General features: G+C 40.2%; 1 protein-coding gene across 1 annotated transcript in view; it reads left to right on the top strand.

Annotated features, from left to right (window-relative positions):
- The window catches only part of LOC117386099 (B-cell scaffold protein with ankyrin repeats-like), a 46,327-nt gene extending 25,110 nt beyond the window's left edge, over window positions 1-21,217 (top strand). The window contains exons 7-14 of the mRNA XM_055229081.1: window positions 1,803-1,860; window positions 2,031-2,252; window positions 12,326-12,385; window positions 17,079-17,236; window positions 19,721-19,781; window positions 20,710-20,739; window positions 20,970-21,049; window positions 21,123-21,217. Of these exons, the coding sequence (XP_055085056.1) occupies window positions 1,803-1,860; window positions 2,031-2,252; window positions 12,326-12,385; window positions 17,079-17,236; window positions 19,721-19,781; window positions 20,710-20,739; window positions 20,970-21,049; window positions 21,123-21,179 (726 nt within the window). The 3' untranslated portion in view covers window positions 21,180-21,217. The remainder of the gene's footprint in view (window positions 1-1,802; window positions 1,861-2,030; window positions 2,253-12,325; window positions 12,386-17,078; window positions 17,237-19,720; window positions 19,782-20,709; window positions 20,740-20,969; window positions 21,050-21,122) is intronic.
- The last annotated feature ends 282 nt before the right edge of the window (window positions 21,218-21,499 follow it).

The following is a 21,499-nucleotide window of genomic DNA, read 5'->3' as shown; positions in this document are numbered from 1 at the left end:
GAGTCCCTGATGCAGCGTAGAAATCCCAGAGCTGCTAATGGCATGTTTGTAGTGAGAGGGGAAGACGTCTGATTTCATAATGACCCTGATCACGTCCCGCGCCGTACGTCCCGCAGTATGTGATTAGCAAACGCACGCGGCGGCTCTGACGGTGCAGACGGGGGGATGACGCCGACAGCCCGGGCTCTGGGTGATAGAAGAAGAACATCGCAGTAATTCCCATCATTCCTCCAAATTGCCGTTGAGATGAGCCGAGCCGTAGCGGACTTAGAAATGTCAACGTGAGACTGTTCGATGCACCGAGACGAAAACTGAGCTTAAAGTTAATACAGAGGAAGATGAGCGACATTATACTTCAGTCTGCGGAATATAACGGAAAATAAAGTCAATGTACAAGATTAGATTCAACGTACAATAGTTGAGTCCTATCCATAGACTGTATATATAAAGGGACATAGCTAACCTGCTAGCCGCCGCGTTCCAAATACGAAGTGATCATGGGCGCGCTTTTAGCTAAACTGACTTAAAATGTTCGTATTAACCCGCTCGACGTGATCCTGGTGTTTTTATTTCGCTATTGTGTCTGTAAATCAAGATATAAACATTAAAAACAGACAAATCCGGCGCCTTCTTTCCTCAAAGTCACTCCAGTTAGCGTTAGCAACAGGTTTGATTGACAGCGTTGCTAAGGGCCCGCTCCCTGCTAAGCTAGCGGTGCGGGGCGGGAAGGGGAGTTAATTTCAACAGCCTCATTCTGGATTGGCCCTTTGGTTGCTATGATACTCAGCAACTAAACAAAAGATAAACAATTTAATACGAGCCATTCCGATAGATTTATTTACTCGGACAGAAGTAAAAGCACAAAGGGGTGAAGAGTGAGGAGCGACATTCATCAGATTCATGAATCTCTCACTATGCTCAGTTTGTTATAAAGTTGTTACGTTGTCAAAAACAGACCTGGAGTTGTGTTTTGTTTCATTCACACATGTTTGAGTGACACTTTATTATTCGTCTGTAACATCTCCAAACCTCAAAATGCTCCGTTCCACCTTGTGATGTCATCAAGTGGTAGTTTTCAAGTGAACACCTGCTTTTTTTTTTTTACCTTTAGTTCAGTAGAGATTGGCAATTCCGGGACTGAAATCATCCAGATGACTCTAGTGAAGGTGGGTGGAGTTTAAAAACACTTCCTGGATTACCACACGATGACATCACAAGGTGGAACAGAGTGTTTTCAGTTTGAGAGAAGAACAAAACGTTGTTCCAGGTCTGTTTGTGACGAGGAAACATTAGAACAGTAACATGGGCCCTTTAATAGTGTAATGTGGGCCTTTCAATAGTATGACGTGGGCCCTTGAATCATGTAATGTGGGCCCTTCTTTAATAGTGTAATATGGGCCCTTGAATCATGTAACGTGGGCCCTTGAACCGTGTTATGAGGGCCCTTCAATAGTGTAACATGGGCCCTTCTTTAATAGTGTAATGTGGGCCCTTGAATCGCGTAACGTGGGCCCTTCAATAGTGTTTTACGGGCCCTTTAATAGTGTAATGTGGGCCCTTCAGTAGCGCAATACGGGCCCTTTAATAGTGTAATATGGGCCTTTTTAATCGCGTAACGTGGGCCCTTCAATAGTGTTTTACGGGCCCTTTAATAGTGTAATACGGGCCCTTGAATAGTGTAGCATGGGCCCTTCAGTAGCGTAATACGGGCCCTTTAATAGTGTAATATGGGCCTTTTAAATAATCTTTTTTCTTGTATTTATGAGTCAAAAGTTGTGATGTAATTGTGTGTGTTGTTGCAGTCGATCGACCCGGGGCCCAGTGTCGGCTCCAGTGTGTATAAAATGGCGGGCGCAGCAGGTACGTAGGCTAAAGCTACCGTCAAACTGCATTTTTTTTCCCACGTGTATCATCATGGCGCTCATTTGAACAGCTCCTCTCACGCTGGTGTAGTCTAAATGTGTAGTGGCGCTTCAAAAAACAGCGTGAACTTGACTGGAGCGGCAGAGTGGTTAACACTTTGTTCGCAGGGAGCGCCTCCACTGCCAATAGTCAGAAAGAGCAGCGGGCGAACGACGTAGAAGAGGAGGAGGAAGAGGAGGATACGTACGCCGTGTTTGAGGCCGGCGACGACGTGTACGACGCCATCGAGAAACCCAAACTGTCTGTGGCGATCGCTAACCGGCCCCCCGCTCCTACGCCACGCCCCCAAACGACTGAGAACGAAGACAGGGTCAGCTACGTCACAAAAGGTAACGTGGTGTGACCAAATGTGGCACAAAATGGACTCTTGTGAGCGTTAGGTTGTGGTCTAATGCTGTTACCGCATCAAAAACAGACCTTGGAGTTGTGTTTTGTTTCATTCACAACGCTCTGTTCCACCTTGTGATGTCATCAAGTGGTAGTTTTCAAGTTAACAGCTCGATTTTACCTTTATTTCATTAGCGATGGTCAATTCCAGAGCTGCAATCATCCAAACGATTCTAGATATGAAGGTATATGGAGTTTAAAAACACAGCGGAGCACTTCCTGTATCGCCACATGATGACATCACAAGGTGGAACAGACCGTTTTCTCAGCCTAAACCTGCAGGCTTTGTGTGTTAAACATGTGTGAATGAAACGAAACACAACTCCAGGTCTGTTTGTGACGAGGAAACAACATTAGAGCATAGATTTTGTAAAGTATTCCTTAACACGGTACAGTCAGAGTACTGTTTTCTGAGTACTTTGAATACTTTTACATCAAGTTGCTTTGAAATTATGAGGTAAAGATGCACATGTCTCACCACCAGAGCAGAGTTTTATATTTTCTCACTGATTCTGTGCAGTTTGAAGCCTTAACTACCACGTGTTCTTATAGTTTTAGTAAAAAGTAAGTGTATTCTGAGATGTAAAAGTAACCGTACCGCAATACCATAACTCAAAATAAGTATTCTGAACGTGTACATGTATTTAGTTACTTCCCAACACTGGAAATACACAAACTATTGTAATACTTCTACAAACAGAGCACAAAATACTTCAGGAAAATCTAAGTAGAAATAAATAAAACATGAGCTACAGGGGTGACAGTGGCTCAGTCGGTAGAGCGTTTGCCCACTGACTCACAGGTTGACGGTGCGATTCTAGCTCCCACAGATGAGCGCTGTCGTCGTGTCCTTGGGCAAAACACTTAACCCACCTCACCTCACATAAAACACTTTGATTACACTTTTTTCCGGCCACTTTTTTCCTATTTTGAACCTCAACCATCGTCATTTTCATGTAACCGCACTGAACTTGTCCGCGCAAACGTCCAGGATCTACCCGTCCGTGTTCGTCCTCGTTTGTCGTACAGTTTATCCGCGTTGCGTTGTGAATAAATAGCCCAGACACGGTGCGTTCTCTTATAGTTTTAACCCGCGCAACCAGCATAAATACCAGACAGGACATCACGGTTAGAGCAGCAATCTACAAGAGTAACAAGTCACATTAGCATCTAAACGTTAGCTTCTGTCCCGACACGTGTAACGGTCAGTACGGTGTAAGAAACTCATACTTTGTACAAAATATCAGCTCATAAATGTCCCAAATACCTAAAAAAAAACATGTACGCTCAGGCAACGATTATATAATAAATAATTAAACAGAAATACACAATTTATAACGACAGAGCTAAAGTCAGCGACGCAGATATCACTACTGATCACCACAAGAGGGCGCTGCTCAATTAAAATACATGAGCTCAATTACCTTTTAATCTCTGTTACATTAATATAGATAAGAGTACACCTGATTTCTGAGGTAGTTAGCTTTCTTTTTAATCCAAAACTCTACGACTACTGGTTGAAAATGGCAACAACAATCACATCTGAACAAAGTACGTCGTCATCTGCCGCAAACTGAGGCCCTTTAGGTTTTTTTATTGAACCCATTTAAATATAAAAAACTCACCTGAACGTCCAATTCTTCTTCGCACGCTTTCTCTCAATCGTTGTGTTCGACTCTACGTATAAAAAAACAACAAAAATAGTCATAAATAATACATAAATAAGTAAATATCCTTGTGAAAGCTGAACAAAGTACATCATTAGCTCTGTACGCTGACTTTTATTGAAACGATTCTTCAAATAAAACTCACCTGATCGTGTTTTATTAATGTTTTAAACAGACGCGTTTTCTCTCGGTGGGTTTGTTCGACATATAAATAACAGACAAAAAAGAAAGAAATGATAATAACACACGGTAATATCAGAATAAGTACTGAGTATTAAATAATAAATACAGAGGTTTGGCTTAAACGCTTACAGTCCATACTTTTTACTACTTTTTTAATAATATTTTAGTACAATTAAGATATATTTTTGCAGCAGTGAAAAGTAACATAGTACAAGTAGTATAAATGTATAAATCTGAGGTATCTATATTTTACTTAAGTACATTTTACAGTGGATATTTTTACTTTTACTTAACTATATTTGAGAGCAGTATCTGTACTTTCTTCACTACATTTTGCACAAGATTGAAAAGTAAAAGTATTTTTTATTACCGTTTAAGACCTGCTGAAAACTGCGGCGGGTTATTAGTTAAGACTGAGCTCGTTTAGGTTCAGGGAAGTAACAAAAACAAAACAAAAAAAAAAAAGTGAAATAAAGATGGAAAAATGGTGAAATAAAGAAGTAATTTAATGTTCAGGGTTGTAAAAGGTAAACTAAACAAAAGAGATCTAAAATACTGAAATAAATGTAAACGTGCAAGGACTAAACAAAAGTGTAACAAAAGGTTAATTTTAACTAAGTAAAATGGAAAAGAGCATAAGGTTTATTTTTAATATGTTCATAGTTTGAGCAAAACACAAATATACAAGTAAAAACAGCTGGAAAAAATGATCGATTCAGTTGTTACTGTTGAAAAATTCAGCATAAATCTTTAACAGAATCACTACATTTGAAGCTTTACTACATCTCGAAATCTGCAAGAAATACTTTGACTTTTTACTCTTTTATAAATGGTATGTTTTTTGCTCTGGTATCTGTACTTTTAACCGAATTGAGTACTTTATTTTCCGGAATATAAGTCGCACCAGCTAAAAAGTGCATAATGAAGGAAAAAAAAAACATACACAAGTCGTTTTTGGGGGGAAATTTATTTTACAAAATCCAAGATCAAGAGCAAACATTTTATCTTTAAAGGCAAATTATAATAAAAACAATATAATGTGGAACAACAGGCTGAATATCAGTACATCACGCTAACGCTAACGCTAACGTAACACATTTATATTTATTCAGCTACATGAAGCACAGACAGAACTGAACACGTGTCTGGTTTGTTAACGTACGATATTAACAGTTAATCGGATAAATAAAACAGAACTAAAGCAGAAAAACAAGCTAACAAATCACTAAATCCACTGAATTCTTCATCCTCGATGTCGCTTCTGAACAAGTCCGACAACTCCAGAGGAAGATGAAGCGCCGTTTCTTCTTCTACGTGGCTGTCGTACTGGTACAGAAGCCTAGAGCGCCCTCGTGTGGTCGTCAGTGTAACAATAACGAAGATGTGAAACTATATATTTTCACATATAAGTCGCATCTGAGTATAAGTTGCACCCCCGGACAAACTATGAAAAAAGTGCGACTTATACTCCAGGAAAATACGGTACTTCTTCCACCACTGGCTGACACTTTTGTAGTTCATTACAGCCCATAATTGCAGTTTGGACACGTCATTTACCTGCGTATTTCAGTATATTTCAGACAAACAGCCGTCCTGCCAGTTCAGATATAGATTTTTGTGAGTATTGTTGCCGACCCTACGACCACAGACGGTTAAAGAGAAGTAGAAAAGAGCCCTTACTTGAGCGGAGAGGCATTTTGGTTTGAGAAGCCGGTGTGGGCGTGCGTGAGGAAAGGCCTGGAAAGCACCACTGTCACAGGAGAACAGGCGGAGGAGAAAGTGAAGTTTGTTTTGATCCCATTAGCCGCAAGAACACGGCTCGCACTGTGCCGCCGCTCAAAACAAACAAAACGCAGGAAGTGGGAGAGACTCGGAGCTTCGGAGACTGCGGTTCTCTTCAATTTGAGACGCATGAATATTTGATGAGATTGAAACATCCAAAAGTGACGGGTGTTATTACGGGGTATGAATCATTAAAAGACTCTTTTTCATCCAGCCAGTGTAAACATAAAGAGTACATTTGTGCCATCTCTGAAGACCACATCGAATCAGTAATGAGTAAAGGAGCGGGCCGCAGTCAAACGTGTACGAAGGCAAAGGAAATCGTTTAATATTTAGGGCACGGATCATAGACGGAATAAACACGTGGACTAAGTGAGTTTGACGTCACCCACAGCGCTCGGCTTCAGTCAAATGAAGCTCACCGAGGCTAGCGGTTATAGCGGCTAATTTGGAGTTCCGATCGCAAGCATCATAGCAACTAAAGAGCCAATCAGAAGCGAGGATGTTGAAGGTAACGCCCCTTAGCAACGCTGTCAATCAAACCTGTTGCTAACGCTACCTGGATCGACCTCGGGGAAAGATGGCTCCTGATTTGTCTGTTATTAATGTTTATATCTTGATTTACCGACAAAATGGCGAAATAAAAACCCCAGGAGAGAGAGAGGGGACACAGTTTTTCAATAGAAAGTGAACTTGAGCAAGAGTCGATGAAGCCGGAAGGCTTGTTCACTTCCTGTTTGCACAATGGCTAGCAGGTTAGCTATGTCCATTTATATAAACAGTCTATGGCTCAGATACATATTTTAAAAGCAAAAATGGTCCAAATGTGTTTTGTAACTACAGAACAGCTTTGTTAACAGACAAATTTAACATCATGAGACGTTTTGGACCAACGTTTGCCAGGAAATTGTATTATTACGGCAGTTTATAGACCAAAACAGGATATCAACTGGACGGATAGCTTGAAATCCGAAGTCCCTAGTGTTATTTTTCCAGCGGCTAATGTGGAGCTGAGTTTTATATTTGGAACTCCGGCTGCGCGTACCATAGCAACCAAAGAGCCAATCAGGAGCGAGGCTGTTGAAGGTAACACCCCGTAGCAACGCTGTCAATCAAACCTGTTGCTAACGCTAGCTGGAGCTGGACTAACTGGCTCTGTTAGCGTCACTACTTCCTGTCCAGTTTTATCTCTCTGAGGTTTTTGCAGAGTCACACTAAAATTAATAAATATTTAAAGATCAGACCATGGACTGAGAGCTGCAGGTGGGTTAGGGGTCAAGGGTCAGAGGTTAGGGGGTTAGGGAGCTGTGGTTGGGTTAGGGGTCAGAGGTTAGGGGGGTAGGGTCAGACAGTGGACAGGGAGCTGCAGGTGGACGTCACTGACAACATGTTAAACACGAAATAAAAATAAAAATGAAAACTTCACCAGAGAAAGAGACATGTTTGTGTCTCGATGCTAACGCTAATGCTAATTTTGAGGCATAATAAATATTAAAACAACACCACAAACTGAAGTATTCTACAAAAAATAACTGGGTATTCTTTATTTTAATCCCTTAGAATTTGAATAGGTAGTTTATAGGTTATTTTATTATGTTTTTATTTTATGTTTTATGCCAGTAAGTCGTGTTATTACATCCAATTAAATCCTGAGAGTTTTTTCACTGATGTTTACTGTGGTCTCACTTCTTCATCACAGTTCACACCGTAGAACTAGCAAACACATCAAATGTTGTAAAAATAACCCATAATAGGCGAAATCTGTGAAGTATCAGCTTTATTTTTTACATTATTCTCTGTTTTTGTCTGTAAAACCCCTCACCACACACTTTATACACTTTTCTCACACAGGCGTTAACATTTTCTCACATTTCTCTCTTGTTTAAACACAAAGTTCAAACCTTCGTAGGCGTCTTTGTCGGTGCAGAACGTTTCATCGACATTGTGGGTTTTGTCGGGGAGAAAACAAATCGCAGACGTACAGCACTTCAGAGTCACCCTTAGCCAATCAAGACGCAGAACACAGCGCACGTTCATACGCTGTAAAAAAGCAAAATAGAACCAAAAAAAATCCACGAAACAGCGAGACCGTGAAAGGTGAAAGTCGCATCTGAGTATAAGTCGCACCCTCGGACAAACTATGAAAAAAGTGCCACTTATCGCCCGGAAAACACGTTACTAGCCTATTACTTGTACTTCTACTAGCATTAGCGGTACTACACATCCACAGCAGGAGCCAGTGGTTTCACAGAACTACTCGGCCGTTTTAATGGTGCACATTTTCCTGCAGTGCTGTTCTTTTCCATTTGAGTGTCATGAATTCTTTATGAGACTGAAATATCAAAAATTACCTGGTTGTAAATGATTAAAAATCTAATCTAAACAGAAAGCGTACAGCCTCCCTAAAGACAATACAAAAATCGCTAATTACCCACACGCAAAATCGCATGTTTACCGAGCAAAGCGTGTCCCCGGCGAGTCGAGCGCGGCTCCGGCGGACTCCCCCAGATCCAGTCTCTTTCTCAGCGGGCCGCCATCTGCAACCAATCTTTGCCTTAGCAGCAAGTCAGCCAGAATAAGTCATTACACGTGTTTTCCATCGTCCCTGTCCCCAGAGCGCAAAATGGAAGAAAAAAAGACGCATTTTGAGGTTTCCATTTTTGAGACCGCATTCAGAAAGACACAAGGATCCCATTGGGTTCTGCCACAGCGAGGATGATGGAGGGTTAGGAGACGAGCCAGCGAGTACACAACGCAGCGCAAGTGGAAATAATGAATGTGAAACGCTTAAATATGAAAATGGTTTAATCCTATAGGGAGGAGTTGCTCTGTTTGTAGACTCAAGGGCTACTTGATTTGGGACATATGCTCCAGTCCAAATTATAGTCACGGCGCGCGGGAGAAAGTACGAGCGCGTTGTGTTTTGATTTAAAGGTTAAAACGCAGGGTTAATGCTCCACCGCAAACGTTTTTTTTTTAGCCAAACAACTTCATTATGGATGTTTGTGATGCGCTAAAAACCGTGGGAAACTTGCATTGTTATTGTGAGTGGGCTCGCATCTCCACAAACCTGGCTCCACCTGCGATCGCCGTGGAGATTTCTGCTTCCGCCGTACGGACGCAAACATATCTACGTCCAAGGAGAATGTTCTAAAGTGTGGTTTGAACTTTTTCGTGCAGTCGCGCAAGTGCCGCAGCCAAAAAGTTACGCGGTTTTGTTTTAAAGTAATAGTATAAATATTTAGAGTTTGTGCGAAGTTAAACTCAATTCAACAAAACTACTGAGTTTAAAAACAGTAAGAAAGTTTCAGATGTGAAAAAAATCACTCAGTCGTCCAGGTTTGATCCACAGCAAAAGAAAAGGCCCTACTAGCTCGCTCGATTGTCCTCTTTGTTTCCTTTGTTTGCTTTGGGTCTGAGGATGGGGTTGTAAATGGGGATAATGTGAGGATAGTGTGGAACGTGTTAATATTTTGCTGTAACACAATAAGATTTGAGCTGTAGAGGTTTGAATAAATAACTTTTATGACAATAGGAACAGAAAAATTCAAATCTGTAACTGGACAAAGGCTGAAACTGTAACGAACGACATTCAACCTTTAATGGCCCTACTGGCTCGCTCTATTGTTCTTTGTTTCCTTTGTTTTAAGACTATATTTGACTATATATGACTATGTTTTATGACTATAGGAACAGAAAAATTCAAATCTGTAATTGGACAAAAGCTGAAACTGTAACGACATTCAACATTTAATTGCCCTACTAGCTCACACTTTTGTCTTCTTTGTTTTGTTTGTTTGCTTTGGGTCTGACGATGGGGTTTTAAATGGGGGATAATGTGAGGATAGCGATGGAACGTGTTAATATTTTGCTGTACCACAATTACATTTGAGCTGTAGAAGTTTGAATAAATAACTTTTATGACAATAGTAACAGAAAAATGTAAATCTGTAACTGGACAAAGGCTGAAACTGTAACGACATTCAACCTTTAATGGCCCTACTGGCTCGCTCTATTGTTCTCTTTGTTTCCTTTGTTTGCTTTGGGTCTGAGGATGGGGTTTTAAACGGGGGATAATGTGAGGATAGCGATGGAACGTGTTAATATTTTGCTGTACCACAATAAGATTTGAACTGTAGAGTTTTGAATAAAAAACTTTTATGACAATAGGAAAACAAAAATTCCAATCTGTAATGGGACAAAACGTCGCAGGAGTGAAGACGTCCTCGTAAGATCCACGCCGGTCTGCACAACATCTTCATGAGTTCCCACGCATTCCATAGGTCTGTCACCCCCTGGTGTGCACGGGGTATTTACCTCAGCGTTAGTAAATCAAGAGAACAGTTTGATGTAGTGCTGCGCTGCGAGAAAATACCGTACAACTGTTCTTGAGTTTGCATATTCAGGCTCTCACACCTGTTAGCATACTGGCTGCCACTATTGTTTTCCTTGTTTTGATTTAGGTCTGAGGATGGAGTTAGAAACAGGAGATAAATGATGTCGAAGCCGTCCATTCCTGTTCAAAGATGGATTGTTTTTCCAAAATAAAAAATGCCTCTTCAACTCCTGAGATCTGTACTTCACTGTTTTCAAAGTGGTCAGTGGTTTTGAGATGGAGACGTGAAACGATTACGCAAAATATGATTCAATAGCCAATAAACAGGACTATAAACAAACAGGTGTGTTAGCTTCAGTGTCATTAGCGCCTCCTTCAGACAGATATAAGGCAGTGTGTCCAGGAGTGATCTGACCAGAACTTGGATGAGCAGCCAAACGTCTTCACTCACGAGAATTGAATTTTTCTTTTATACTATTATAAATAAAATCAGAAATTGGATCGGTGCAGTATCGGTCCATTGGGGTGAGGAAGGAGCTGAGTCAAAAGGCAACGTTCTCGATTTACCGGTCAATCTACGCTCCTGCCCTCACCTACGGTCATGAGCTCCGGGTAATGACCGAAAGGACAAGATCACGGATACAAGCGGGTTTCCTCTGCAGGGTGACCGGGCGCTCCCTTAGAGGTCGTTTGAGGAGTTTGGTCCTCCTGTACGTCGAGCTGAGGTGGCTCGGGCGTCTGCTCAGGGCATCTGGAGGGACTATGTTTCCTCGGCTAGTCTGGGAACACCTTGGGGTCCTACTGGGGGGAGCTGGGGGACGTGTCTGGGGTGGGGGAAGTCTGGGAGTCCCTGCTTAGACTGATGGCCAAGAAAATGATGAATGGATGGATATACATTTAAAAAAAAAATAACTTTAACTAATTCTTGCACATTACATACCGGTACGAGATGCTTCGTCTCAAGGGGCTCCACGAATAAATTACTATTACTACTATTCCTGAAGTATACATCGATTTTGAGTACTTCTGCTCTTAGTACTTATATTTCTACTACCTAACATGACTAAAAACAAAGAAAAATAAAACATGTATTGAAGTAAAAGCTTTGGATCAGTGAGAATCGTCCAATGTTCAATCTCCCAGTAGAACAGCTGTACCTAATAATGTGTCCAGCAGGGGGCGCATGAGGCCAGTGTTATAGTGCAGCTCTTCACTGGTAATTTGCTGCTGCAGTGAGCCACAGAAGAAGAGGCAGAGCAGAGAGATTGAGGTTAACAGAGCAGTGGTGCAGCGGAGAAAATACAAGTACTGTGAGGTGAGATCATGTTACGGGCTGTGGATACTGAATTTCAATCCATTTTTAGTCCCTGTAGAACATTTTCAGATCAGTCAGACACAGAGAGCTTCATTCAGGAAACAAAAACCTGTGCAACAAGATGAAACACTTTAAAAACTTCTCAAAATGAAAAATAAAGCAAAGGAAAAATCTAAGTATTCAAATTCCTGATCACTGCAAAGGGCAAGGATCTCATTTTCCAAGTCTCAGTTTTGCTCTAAATGAGATTAAAATTGTGATTAGTTTATGTGTGGCGCCATCTGCTGGTGAAAAAGGTGAACTGCATGATTAATGTTCAAGGACTAAATAATAAAAAAATACAAGCAGTAAAAGTAAAATGGGTTGATTTATTATGAGCACAACTTTCAGCTCAATTAATAGAGTTTGGTACCTAAAAGAGCTCACTATTAGAATTTTATTTTTATCTTTATTATTATTTTTATTATTATGTTTTATTATTTTTTATATTTTTATTATTTTACATTTTTTTATAATATTAGAAATTTTTTTTAATATAGCGCTTTTCCACCTTCACGTCACTCAAAGCGCTTTACATCAAGGAACCACTCACCCATTCACACACATAGAGAGGAGAGGGGGTTAAGTGTCTTGCCCAAGGACACAACAACAGCATTTATCTGTAAGAGCTGGAATTACATCATCAACCGATTTCCCATCAAAAACAAATCTGATTGTGTTTCTGGTTCACAGCGCTCCTGCAGAAGAGGAACCAAGGCAAAACCGGGCTGTTCCCTGTTCTCACAAAACAAAGTGAGTGTTACTTAAGCACAAATTTATCAATAATTATTTTGAACGTTTGCTGACATTTTAAATTTTTGGATAGTTAAACCTAAGAAAGGTGACGCAACACGTGCACGTTTTAACTGTTAAAAACGTATAACGGCTTAACATCACGAGAGAGATTTAGTTATTGGTTATTTTCATCTGTCATTCAATCATAAAGGAGAGGCTGCTGACCAATAGGAAGAGTGGGCGGGGCAAAGTGAGTTGTTTTCAGTTCAGATCATAGACTGCATAAAGACGTTTGGCTCTAGTCAAATGAAGCTAATCAAAGCTAGCAGTTATAGCGGCTAATTTGGAGCCGAGTTTCATATTTGGAATTTCGACTGTGAGTATCATAGCAACCAAAGAGCCAATCAGGAGCGAGATCATTTCCTTCTCGCATCAGTGGTTTAACAGGGAGTGGACACTTGGTAACACTGTCAATCACACCTGTTGCTAGCGCTAGCGGGAGCGACCTCAGGGAAAAAAGGCGCCTGCTTTGTCTGTTATTAATGTTCATATCTTCATTTACGGACACAAAAGTGAAATAAAAACCCCAGGATCATGTAGAGGGTTAATACGAACATTTAAGATCAAAATGACGAGTCTGACAGCAGCAGTTGATGAAGCCGGAAGCGCGCCCATGATCACTTCCTGTTTGCGCGACGGCTAGCAGGTTAGCTATGTCCATTTATATAAACAGTCTATGGTTCAGATACATATTTTTTAAAGCAAAAATGATCCAAATGTGTTTTGTAACTAGAGAACAGCTTTGTTAACAGACAAATTTAATATTATGAGACATTTTGGACCAAAGTTGACCAGGAAATAGTATAATTACTGCAGTTTATAGACCAAAAACGCGATTTTGACTGGACAGATAGCTTAAAATCCGGTGTCCCTAGTGTTATTTTTCTTAAAGTTTTAAATTACAACATACTTTCATCGCTAATTTCAGCCATTTTTACTCCCTGATGCAAAAAAGACGCTAAAAACTGGACACTTTAAACCCGTTCTTGGAATACACTCTGGTTTGTGCGCGCCAACCACACTGTCCTTAATGGGTTAGCAATCTATTTCATTATTTTTGGCATAAATAAACGTTTGTGCGAGAAACACGCTCGTAATAAAAGGTAATTATCCGTAACAGGTAGCGTGTTTGTGTACAGATGGCTGCGATTATAAAGTGAATGAGGTTTAACAGGAGCGGCGGCGGAGCGCGGAGGGAGGGGCCGTCGTCTGCTTTAGCGAACCGCCGTAGACTCTGAATGACAGCTGCATCGATCACCCGCGCCCGCAGAAAATGAGAAGCACGTCCTCACGAGACACCGACACTAAAGACGAGACCAGGAAACACTCGAGCAAATCTATAGAATGAGGAGTCAGCGGCGCGGACGACAATCGAACAACAGCGGCGTCACGGTTTGATGTTTACGACGCTGAGCTGAGAAAATAAGACGTAAGAAAAACTGATTTTACCTCCCTCAAGTCCTGGAAAAACCTAATTCTGTGTCGTTAAAATAAAGAAAACGATGTGATGTTGAAATGCCACGATGAAAATGCAGCGACAAAAACTTCCTCTGTCTCCAATTCACTTTCTATTGAAAAACCGTGGCCCTTCTCTCTATAACTGCCGCTGTCAGACGCGTCGTTTTGGTCTTAAAATACTTGATACTTAGTACTTTATTTTATTTCTTTCCAGACATTTCAGACTTAAGTCAAGGAAACAATCAAAATACACAAGTCTGAAAAAGGAATACGCGGAAGTCAAAGCTCACGACGCCTTTCTCCCTTTTATACTAAACGTAAACATAAAGAGCTGCTGCATTTAGAATGTACACAGTAAAGAAAAGAGAGAAAAATAAATAATAAATAGAAGAATAGAACATAATTCTGCATTCTTTTTATACAAACTTTTGAAATGGCTTAACGTTCTACAATCTTTGATATTTTCATCTAATCTATTCCAAATATTTACTCCAATAGCTGAAATACAGAGCTGTTTTACATTTGTTTTAACCCGTTTTTTGAAATACCTCATGCCCTCGAAGATTATAAATATATATAAAATTATAAACACTATCCTGATTTTTAAACAGATCTTGAATATGAAATGGCAATTGTTTATTCTTAATTATTAACCCGCTCAACGTGATCCTACTGTTTTTATTTCACTATTGTGTCTGTAAATCAACATATAAACATTAAAAACAGACAAATCAGGCGCCTTCTTTCCCTGAGGTCACTCCCGCTAGCGTTAGCAACAGGTTTGATTGACAGCGTTGCTAAGCGTTCATTCCCTGCTAAACCAGTGGTGTGGGTGAAAATGGGCGTTACCTTCAACAACCTCGCTCCAGATTGGCTCTTTCGTCGCTATGATACTCGTGGTCAGAATTCCAAATATGAAACGCAGCTCCAGATTAGCGGCTATAACTGCTAGCCTCGAACGCTCACGCTCACTTAGTCGTCGTCTTTGTAGAGTCTATGGACCAAAATTCGAGTCAATCATTGTTGTAGTTTTGAACAGGAACTCAATAAATCATTTGCGTTTGTGTTTTATGATTGTTCAACCAAAACCTAGAACTATAAACGTTCCTCGTCACATTTGAAAGCGTTGGACATTGACGTTTTTAAATCCTGTAGCTCCCGGCACAGTTGGACAATCCTCTGGCCCGAAGCTCAGATCTGGAGCTGGTTCTGTCTCGTCTTGACAGGTTTCCCCCCGTGGCGTCGATGCAGAGGTCAAACACAGAGACACATTTCCCCCTGATGGACGATAAAGTCCATCTGACCACTCGTTTTACACACAAATATAAACAGTGCTACTCATCTGGAGAAAGAAAATCTGTGATAATATTTTAGAATGAAGTTTAGATTTTATTACTAAAATTGCAAAATTATATGAAAACTTTAAGCTCATGGTCCAGCAACACTGTCACGTGCAAAATATTTACTGATATGTATTTATTTATTTATTTATTTTTGTTTGTATTTTTTATATTTGAACAGGGCGCCCATGAAAAAGAGTCTGGTAGAGTCTCGCATTGGCTCTCCCTGTGTAAATACATAAATAAAATAAATAAATAAATACCTAAGTAAATAAATAAATAAATGAGTAAATTAAAAAGTAAATAAATGAGTAAATTAAAAAGTAAATAAATAAATAAATGAGTAAATAAAAAGTAAATAAATAAAAAAAAGTTCATAAGTAAATAAATAATTAAACAAATAAATAAATATGTAAATAAATAACTAAATAAATAACTAAATAAATAAATGAGTAAATAAAAAAGTAAATAAAAAAGTAAATAAATAAAAAAGTTCATAAGTAAATAAATAATTAAACTAATAAATAAATATGTAAATAAATAAATAAATATGTAAATAAATACATAAACAAATAAATAAGTATATATATATATATATATTGATAATCAGTAATATTGCCTGTTGCAAATTCTATCAAATAAATTCCCCTGTAATTTCCAGTCCTACAATATATGAAAGAATATTGTTTAAAATTAGTCGTGACATTAGTTTTTCTTGTTAATATTAAAATCTCAAACTCTATTTCGATGCTACAGACATTTCTTGATACTCAATACCAATTTCGATACCACAAATATAATAAAAACACTCCCAAAAACGCTAAAATGTAATTTTAAACGACTTAATGCATGTATTGTTTTCTATCACCAAATGGTCTTAAGGTTACATTTTATTGTCGTCTGCATTTGACCCGTCCCTCAAAGCCATCGGGGCACCTCGTACAGAGCGGTGGGGGCCAGTCACGCACCCAGGGACCCACCTCCTTGATCTTGTTGTTCGTCTTGTGCCGTTTCTCAATTTGACGGTTGCGAACGCGGCCGACAAATGTTCCCTGCGTTTCCAGCGTTTCCATGAAGATCGGCCGTGAACGACGCATCCGAGCAGACTTCACTCACTTCTATATCCCATCATGCACCGCGCGTGACGACTTCTACAGTAGAAACAAGGTATATTTTCTTAAAGTTACGCAATACTCGCTGCAGTTGGGAAGAAATCACCTCAAACGTTATATATTGACCTATTGATATTCAAAGGGAACGATTAATTCCTTACTTTATTCAATCTAAGCAGAAATAAACGTCAACGACACCTCGACTCTTCTTCTATGAAACAATAAAGAATTAAAAGTAAAATTGATTATTTCAGAGTCCATTTTAAACGTTTAGCTCATGAGTCAGCGGCCTGTCCCGTTTGCGGTCGACGGAGGAGCACGGTTCGTCGGCGGAGTACTTCAAACGGTACTTCAAAGTGCGCAACCGCCACATCGAGACACGAGATTGGTCAGGACCGTCTCAGCTGGAGGATTTGACGTGTTGTGGATGTTTTTGGTTTGAATGGGGAAACCGTAGTGCCCAAAAGAAACCCACCAAACACAGGGAGAACATGCAAACTCTGCACAGAAAAGCCTGAGGATCAAACCCAGAACCTTCTCGTTGTGACGCGTGATCACCCCTCAGCCTCCTATCGTTACTCTCGTTCCACTACAAATCAAAACGAAACGAATGTAAAGGTCCAAATTTGTCCGATTTATGCGATTTCCTTAAAAATATCTAAACGTTTTCAACTGAGCATCTAGTTTCAGTCCCTGAGCATCGTTTTCTTCAACAACTTCCCTTCTTCCCGTCTTCCCAAGGTCGCCAGGACGTCCCATCTCCCATCTACGATACCTTTGTGGCCACTCCCGCTCCAGGGCCCCATCATCAGCGGACCCGGGCCGGTTCGCTCCCCGCCGAGAACGCCAAGGATCGCTTCAACAACGGGCCGCCGGTTCAGAAGGGCGCCATCCAACAGGTAAGACACGGAGCACAGAGGGAGCCATTAGACCGGAGATAAAACCCAAGACACCTGCGCCGCCATCTGCTCCACAGCCTGCACGAAGAGACGGAGCGGAAACGAGGGTCGAGACGAGGAAACGTACTGAAGAAAGTGACATTTTGAGGAGGGAAATGTGGGTTTTTTTGAGATTCTGGGACCAGAGAAATGAACATCAGGTGATACTGGTCCGTCTATAAATCACTGAACCTGCACTTACGCTGCGAGAAAGGTTCATAATTAGGGTGATTTTTTCTGGATTTGGAATATTTATCAGGTGAGCAGTCAGCGAGGATAAGTGCCATTACGTTTCCCTCGGCTCTTGCTGTTTTAATTTACAAATTTCAGCTGAACAAACTGGTTTTTCGGTGACCACTGGTAACAAAAAGGCTTAATTTTGGCTTTTGTAACACTGATAACACGTTTTTATAGCGCCGTGAAGCTGTGAGCTGAGTTCGCGGAGTCTTTGGCTACTTTAAAGAACTGGTACATTATGAAAAAATATTAATGTTGGTTTCCTGTTGGTTTATTTCATTGAAAAACTAAAATAAAATGAAAAGTTTGCGATTTTAAATGTCTTATATTACGCTAAATTGACTCTTGTGAGCTTTAAGACGTGTTATAATGCTGTTACGTCCTCTAAAACGTGATTAGAGCCGTCTTTTGTTTTATTCACTCACTTTATTATTCCTCTGTTGACATCTTAAAACCTCAAAATGCTCCGTTCCACCTTGTGATGTCATCAAGTAATAGTTTAAACAGCTTCTTTTACCTTTAGTTCGATAGAGATTGGTAATTCCAGAGGGGAAATGATCCAAATGATTCTAGAAGTGAAGGTGCGTGGAGTTTAAAAGCACAGCGGAGCACTTCCTGTATCGCCACATGATGACATCACAAGGTGGAACAGAGCGTTTTCAGTGTTAAACATGTGAGAATGAAACAAAAAAACACAACTCCAGGTCTGTTTGTTATGAGGAAACGACATTATAACACTGTAGCTTCTAACCTGAGATGATTTTGAAACAGTTTTCTTCTCAGCGATGATCTCACTCCGTTCAAACTGAAAATATGAAGAAGTCTTGGCATTCGTTTTCCTGCAGACTTCTTGGTTCTCTTGACTAAACTTTCCAAACAGTAGCTCTCAGACTAGATTTTGGCTCAAGCACAGCACAGATCTTAAATCACAAATAAGATCCACGTGATTTTTTTATATTTTTTTGGGCTTTAAAGGAGCAGCAAACAAACCTTATGTCCAGGCCTCATGTCTGAAGTTTATCTGTGCTGCCCTCCAGTGGTCAAGCTCAGACACTACAACTACATTAGAGATGGATTTCTGCTTTTTTACTGCACAAAGGATCAATGTATTTATGTCAAATCATGCAAAATAAACTGGTAAAATAAACACTGCGGTAGAGAGGGCATAAAAGTAGCTTCTTTAGTCTTTGGAGTGACAGTAATACCTCCTCTTATGGATCAGTCTTTTGTGGTTCACGTTTGCAGTTTTTCCACTGAGCCACTGTGAAAGTACGAGAGATTTACGGCCAAACTCTAAAGGCTCAGTTTCTTTGTCAGTGCGGAGAGCGAATAGTAACACAGGACGATTAACGTGCAGATGTACCAGATGATAAAAATAGTTAAGTGCTTCGTAAGACCTGCTCTGAGTGGGAGGGCATCATGTTAAATCAGACATATTGTGTTTGTGTCGCTCTGTCGTTATCATCTCTGACACCCGTGGATCGTTATGTTAGAATTTGGGACTTGAAATCACAATATTCATCTAAAACAGAAGTCTCAAACTCACGGTCCAGGGGCCAATTGCAGCCCACGAGACGATATTTTGTGGCCGGCAGGACGATATGAAAGTTTAATGTTATTGTGGCTTTATCATGTTAGGTGTAGAAGGTTCCATCAAATCGGTAAACGTCACAAAAGATTCAACAAATAACGACGTATATCCATAAAATCTACAAGAATTTGCATAATTTCTCATTTATGTTGAAAACAGTGATAATGTTTGAGAAGATTTTAACAAAAAATGACTTCATAAAAAAATCAAATCCACTTAGGTCCGCGTTAGAAAACTGCAGTGTTCAGTGAAACCTGACGTCGCCGTAAACGTCATCACAACAAAGCGGCGTGGAGCTGTCGGCGCCCCCTATGGACAGCTGCACATCACATTAGCGAGTAGCAGATTTATAAAAAAAAAATGTACCAAAATGGCCACGCAAAGCTGCCAAATCTTACGAGTATCATCGATTAAAAAAACAAAACTGAAAAAGAGAAGTGGGCGTGGACCAGTGGAGGTGAAAACAGGGATTGATCGACAAAATGGCGCCTTGAAAAGAAGCGATTAAAGATTTAAAGATTACTCAGACATGAATCGAGAGCGGAAACGAGACGGAAACAACTACAGCATGGGTGAAAGCTCTGAAACGTCTGATTTAACTGTACGATCGTCCACAGGAGAAGCTGAGAGAGCTGAGAGCCGCTGTCATCAGAAGAGGAGGAGACGACGGTGTCTATGGTGAATATTCTTATCTGGATATGTTTAAAATCACATGTTCTGCTTTATTTATATTTTGAACGCTTAAAGGGCTCATATTACGCTATTTTCTGTTGTTATACGTGTTATAATGTTGTTTCCTCGTCACAAACAGACCTGGAGTTGTGTTTTGTTTCATTCACACATGTTTAGACTGAGTAAACAGGCTGTTCCACCTCGTGATGTCATCAGGTGGCGATACAGGAAGTGCTCCGCTGTGTTTTTAAACTCCACACACCTTCATTTCTGGAATCATTTGGATCATTTCAACCCGGGAATAGTCAATTATCTCTACTGAACTGAGTAAAAACTGGAGCTGCTGGAGCTGTTGTTCTGATGCTGCTATTGTACATATTTTTTCCCTTTAAGTATTTCATTTGATTTTTTAAGCATATCTTTTTAACTTTGTGCATGCTCTTATTTGTATTTGTATTTATTCAGTGTGTTTATGTTGCACTTTTTCACCGTATCAAGTTCCTAGTTTGTGAACTGTGTTCACAGACTATGGCAATAAAAGTCTTCTGATTCTGATTCTGATTCTGAAAACCACCACTTCATGACATCACGAGGTGGAACAGAGCGTTTTTTGAGCTTCGGAAATGCACACGGACTGATAATAAAGTGCGTGAATGAAACAAAACGCAGCTCTAATCACGTTTTTGATGCGCTAACAGCATTATAACATGTCAGTTTGGCGTGATACAGGAGCTTTAAGCATCTGGACATAAATACGTTTATACGGACGGTAAAAGTTTTATTCTGAAAGTTGGTCAAAGCGAGCGCGTTTGTTACGAGAGCTGCATCGTTTTTCTGCCTCGTGCGTGGACAGCTATATGGTTAAAACATTATGCCCTTTATATGAGTTCATTTACTGTATATTGCAACTGGCTTAACTTTCCTCTCTCTGCAGATAAAATCAACATCGTTCATCACACGCCAAGTGAGTCTTTACAACTTATCTGAGAGCGGAGTGTGTGCTTGTGCGCCTTTGTAGCTCCTCCAGTCCTCGCTGCAGTGGTGGGGAATTAATCCTAAGGGAAGTGTATTTTCAAATCCCCGGTGCCGTGTTTTATGTAGCTAAGTTTCAGAAGCTCTAAACGGGAGGCTTTTGTTTCGTTATACACCGCAACTCTGCGCTCAGCCGTAGATTTTCCATAATTTTCCCCCTAGGTGCCGTGGCGAAAGAAAGCAAGAGGAGCAGCCAATCGGAGAAGGCGGATTTTTACAACAAGTCCCTTAAAGAACATCATGTAAGTTTGCTTTATGTGTGCTGTATAATAAACTGCTATTCCACATGTTAAAGCTGTATGTTCAAATCATTAGGATAATATACCATCTGCTCCACACACTCATTTCTTCTGGAAAGTTGACAAACGCTGAAGGAGAGGCCTCTTTTCAGACGCTGTAAAAACACGGATTTTCTGCACCTTCAGCCTCTGTGTGTTTCACGTCATGATGAAGATGGAGCTGGAAATAAAACGTTCTTAAACCTTAAATCAGAGTTGAAATGATGAGTTATGTATTGTGTGTTTTGTGAAAATGAGTCGCATATATCTGAGGAATACTACAGGTTTTTGTAATGTTTGAATGGGCTGCGTTTTGTACAAGTGAGTAAGAAATGAATTATACACAAGGTAAGGCGCAATTTGAAAACAAAAATCACAATAGAATAAAGTAAAACATAAATAATCACGAATAAT

This window comes from Periophthalmus magnuspinnatus, chromosome 18 (assembly GCF_009829125.3).
Source record: "Periophthalmus magnuspinnatus isolate fPerMag1 chromosome 18, fPerMag1.2.pri, whole genome shotgun sequence".
NCBI lineage: Eukaryota > Metazoa > Chordata > Actinopteri > Gobiiformes > Gobiidae > Periophthalmus > Periophthalmus magnuspinnatus.
The sequence above is the reverse complement of the archived record's forward strand: the minus strand, read 5'-3'. Positions and strand labels throughout refer to the sequence as shown.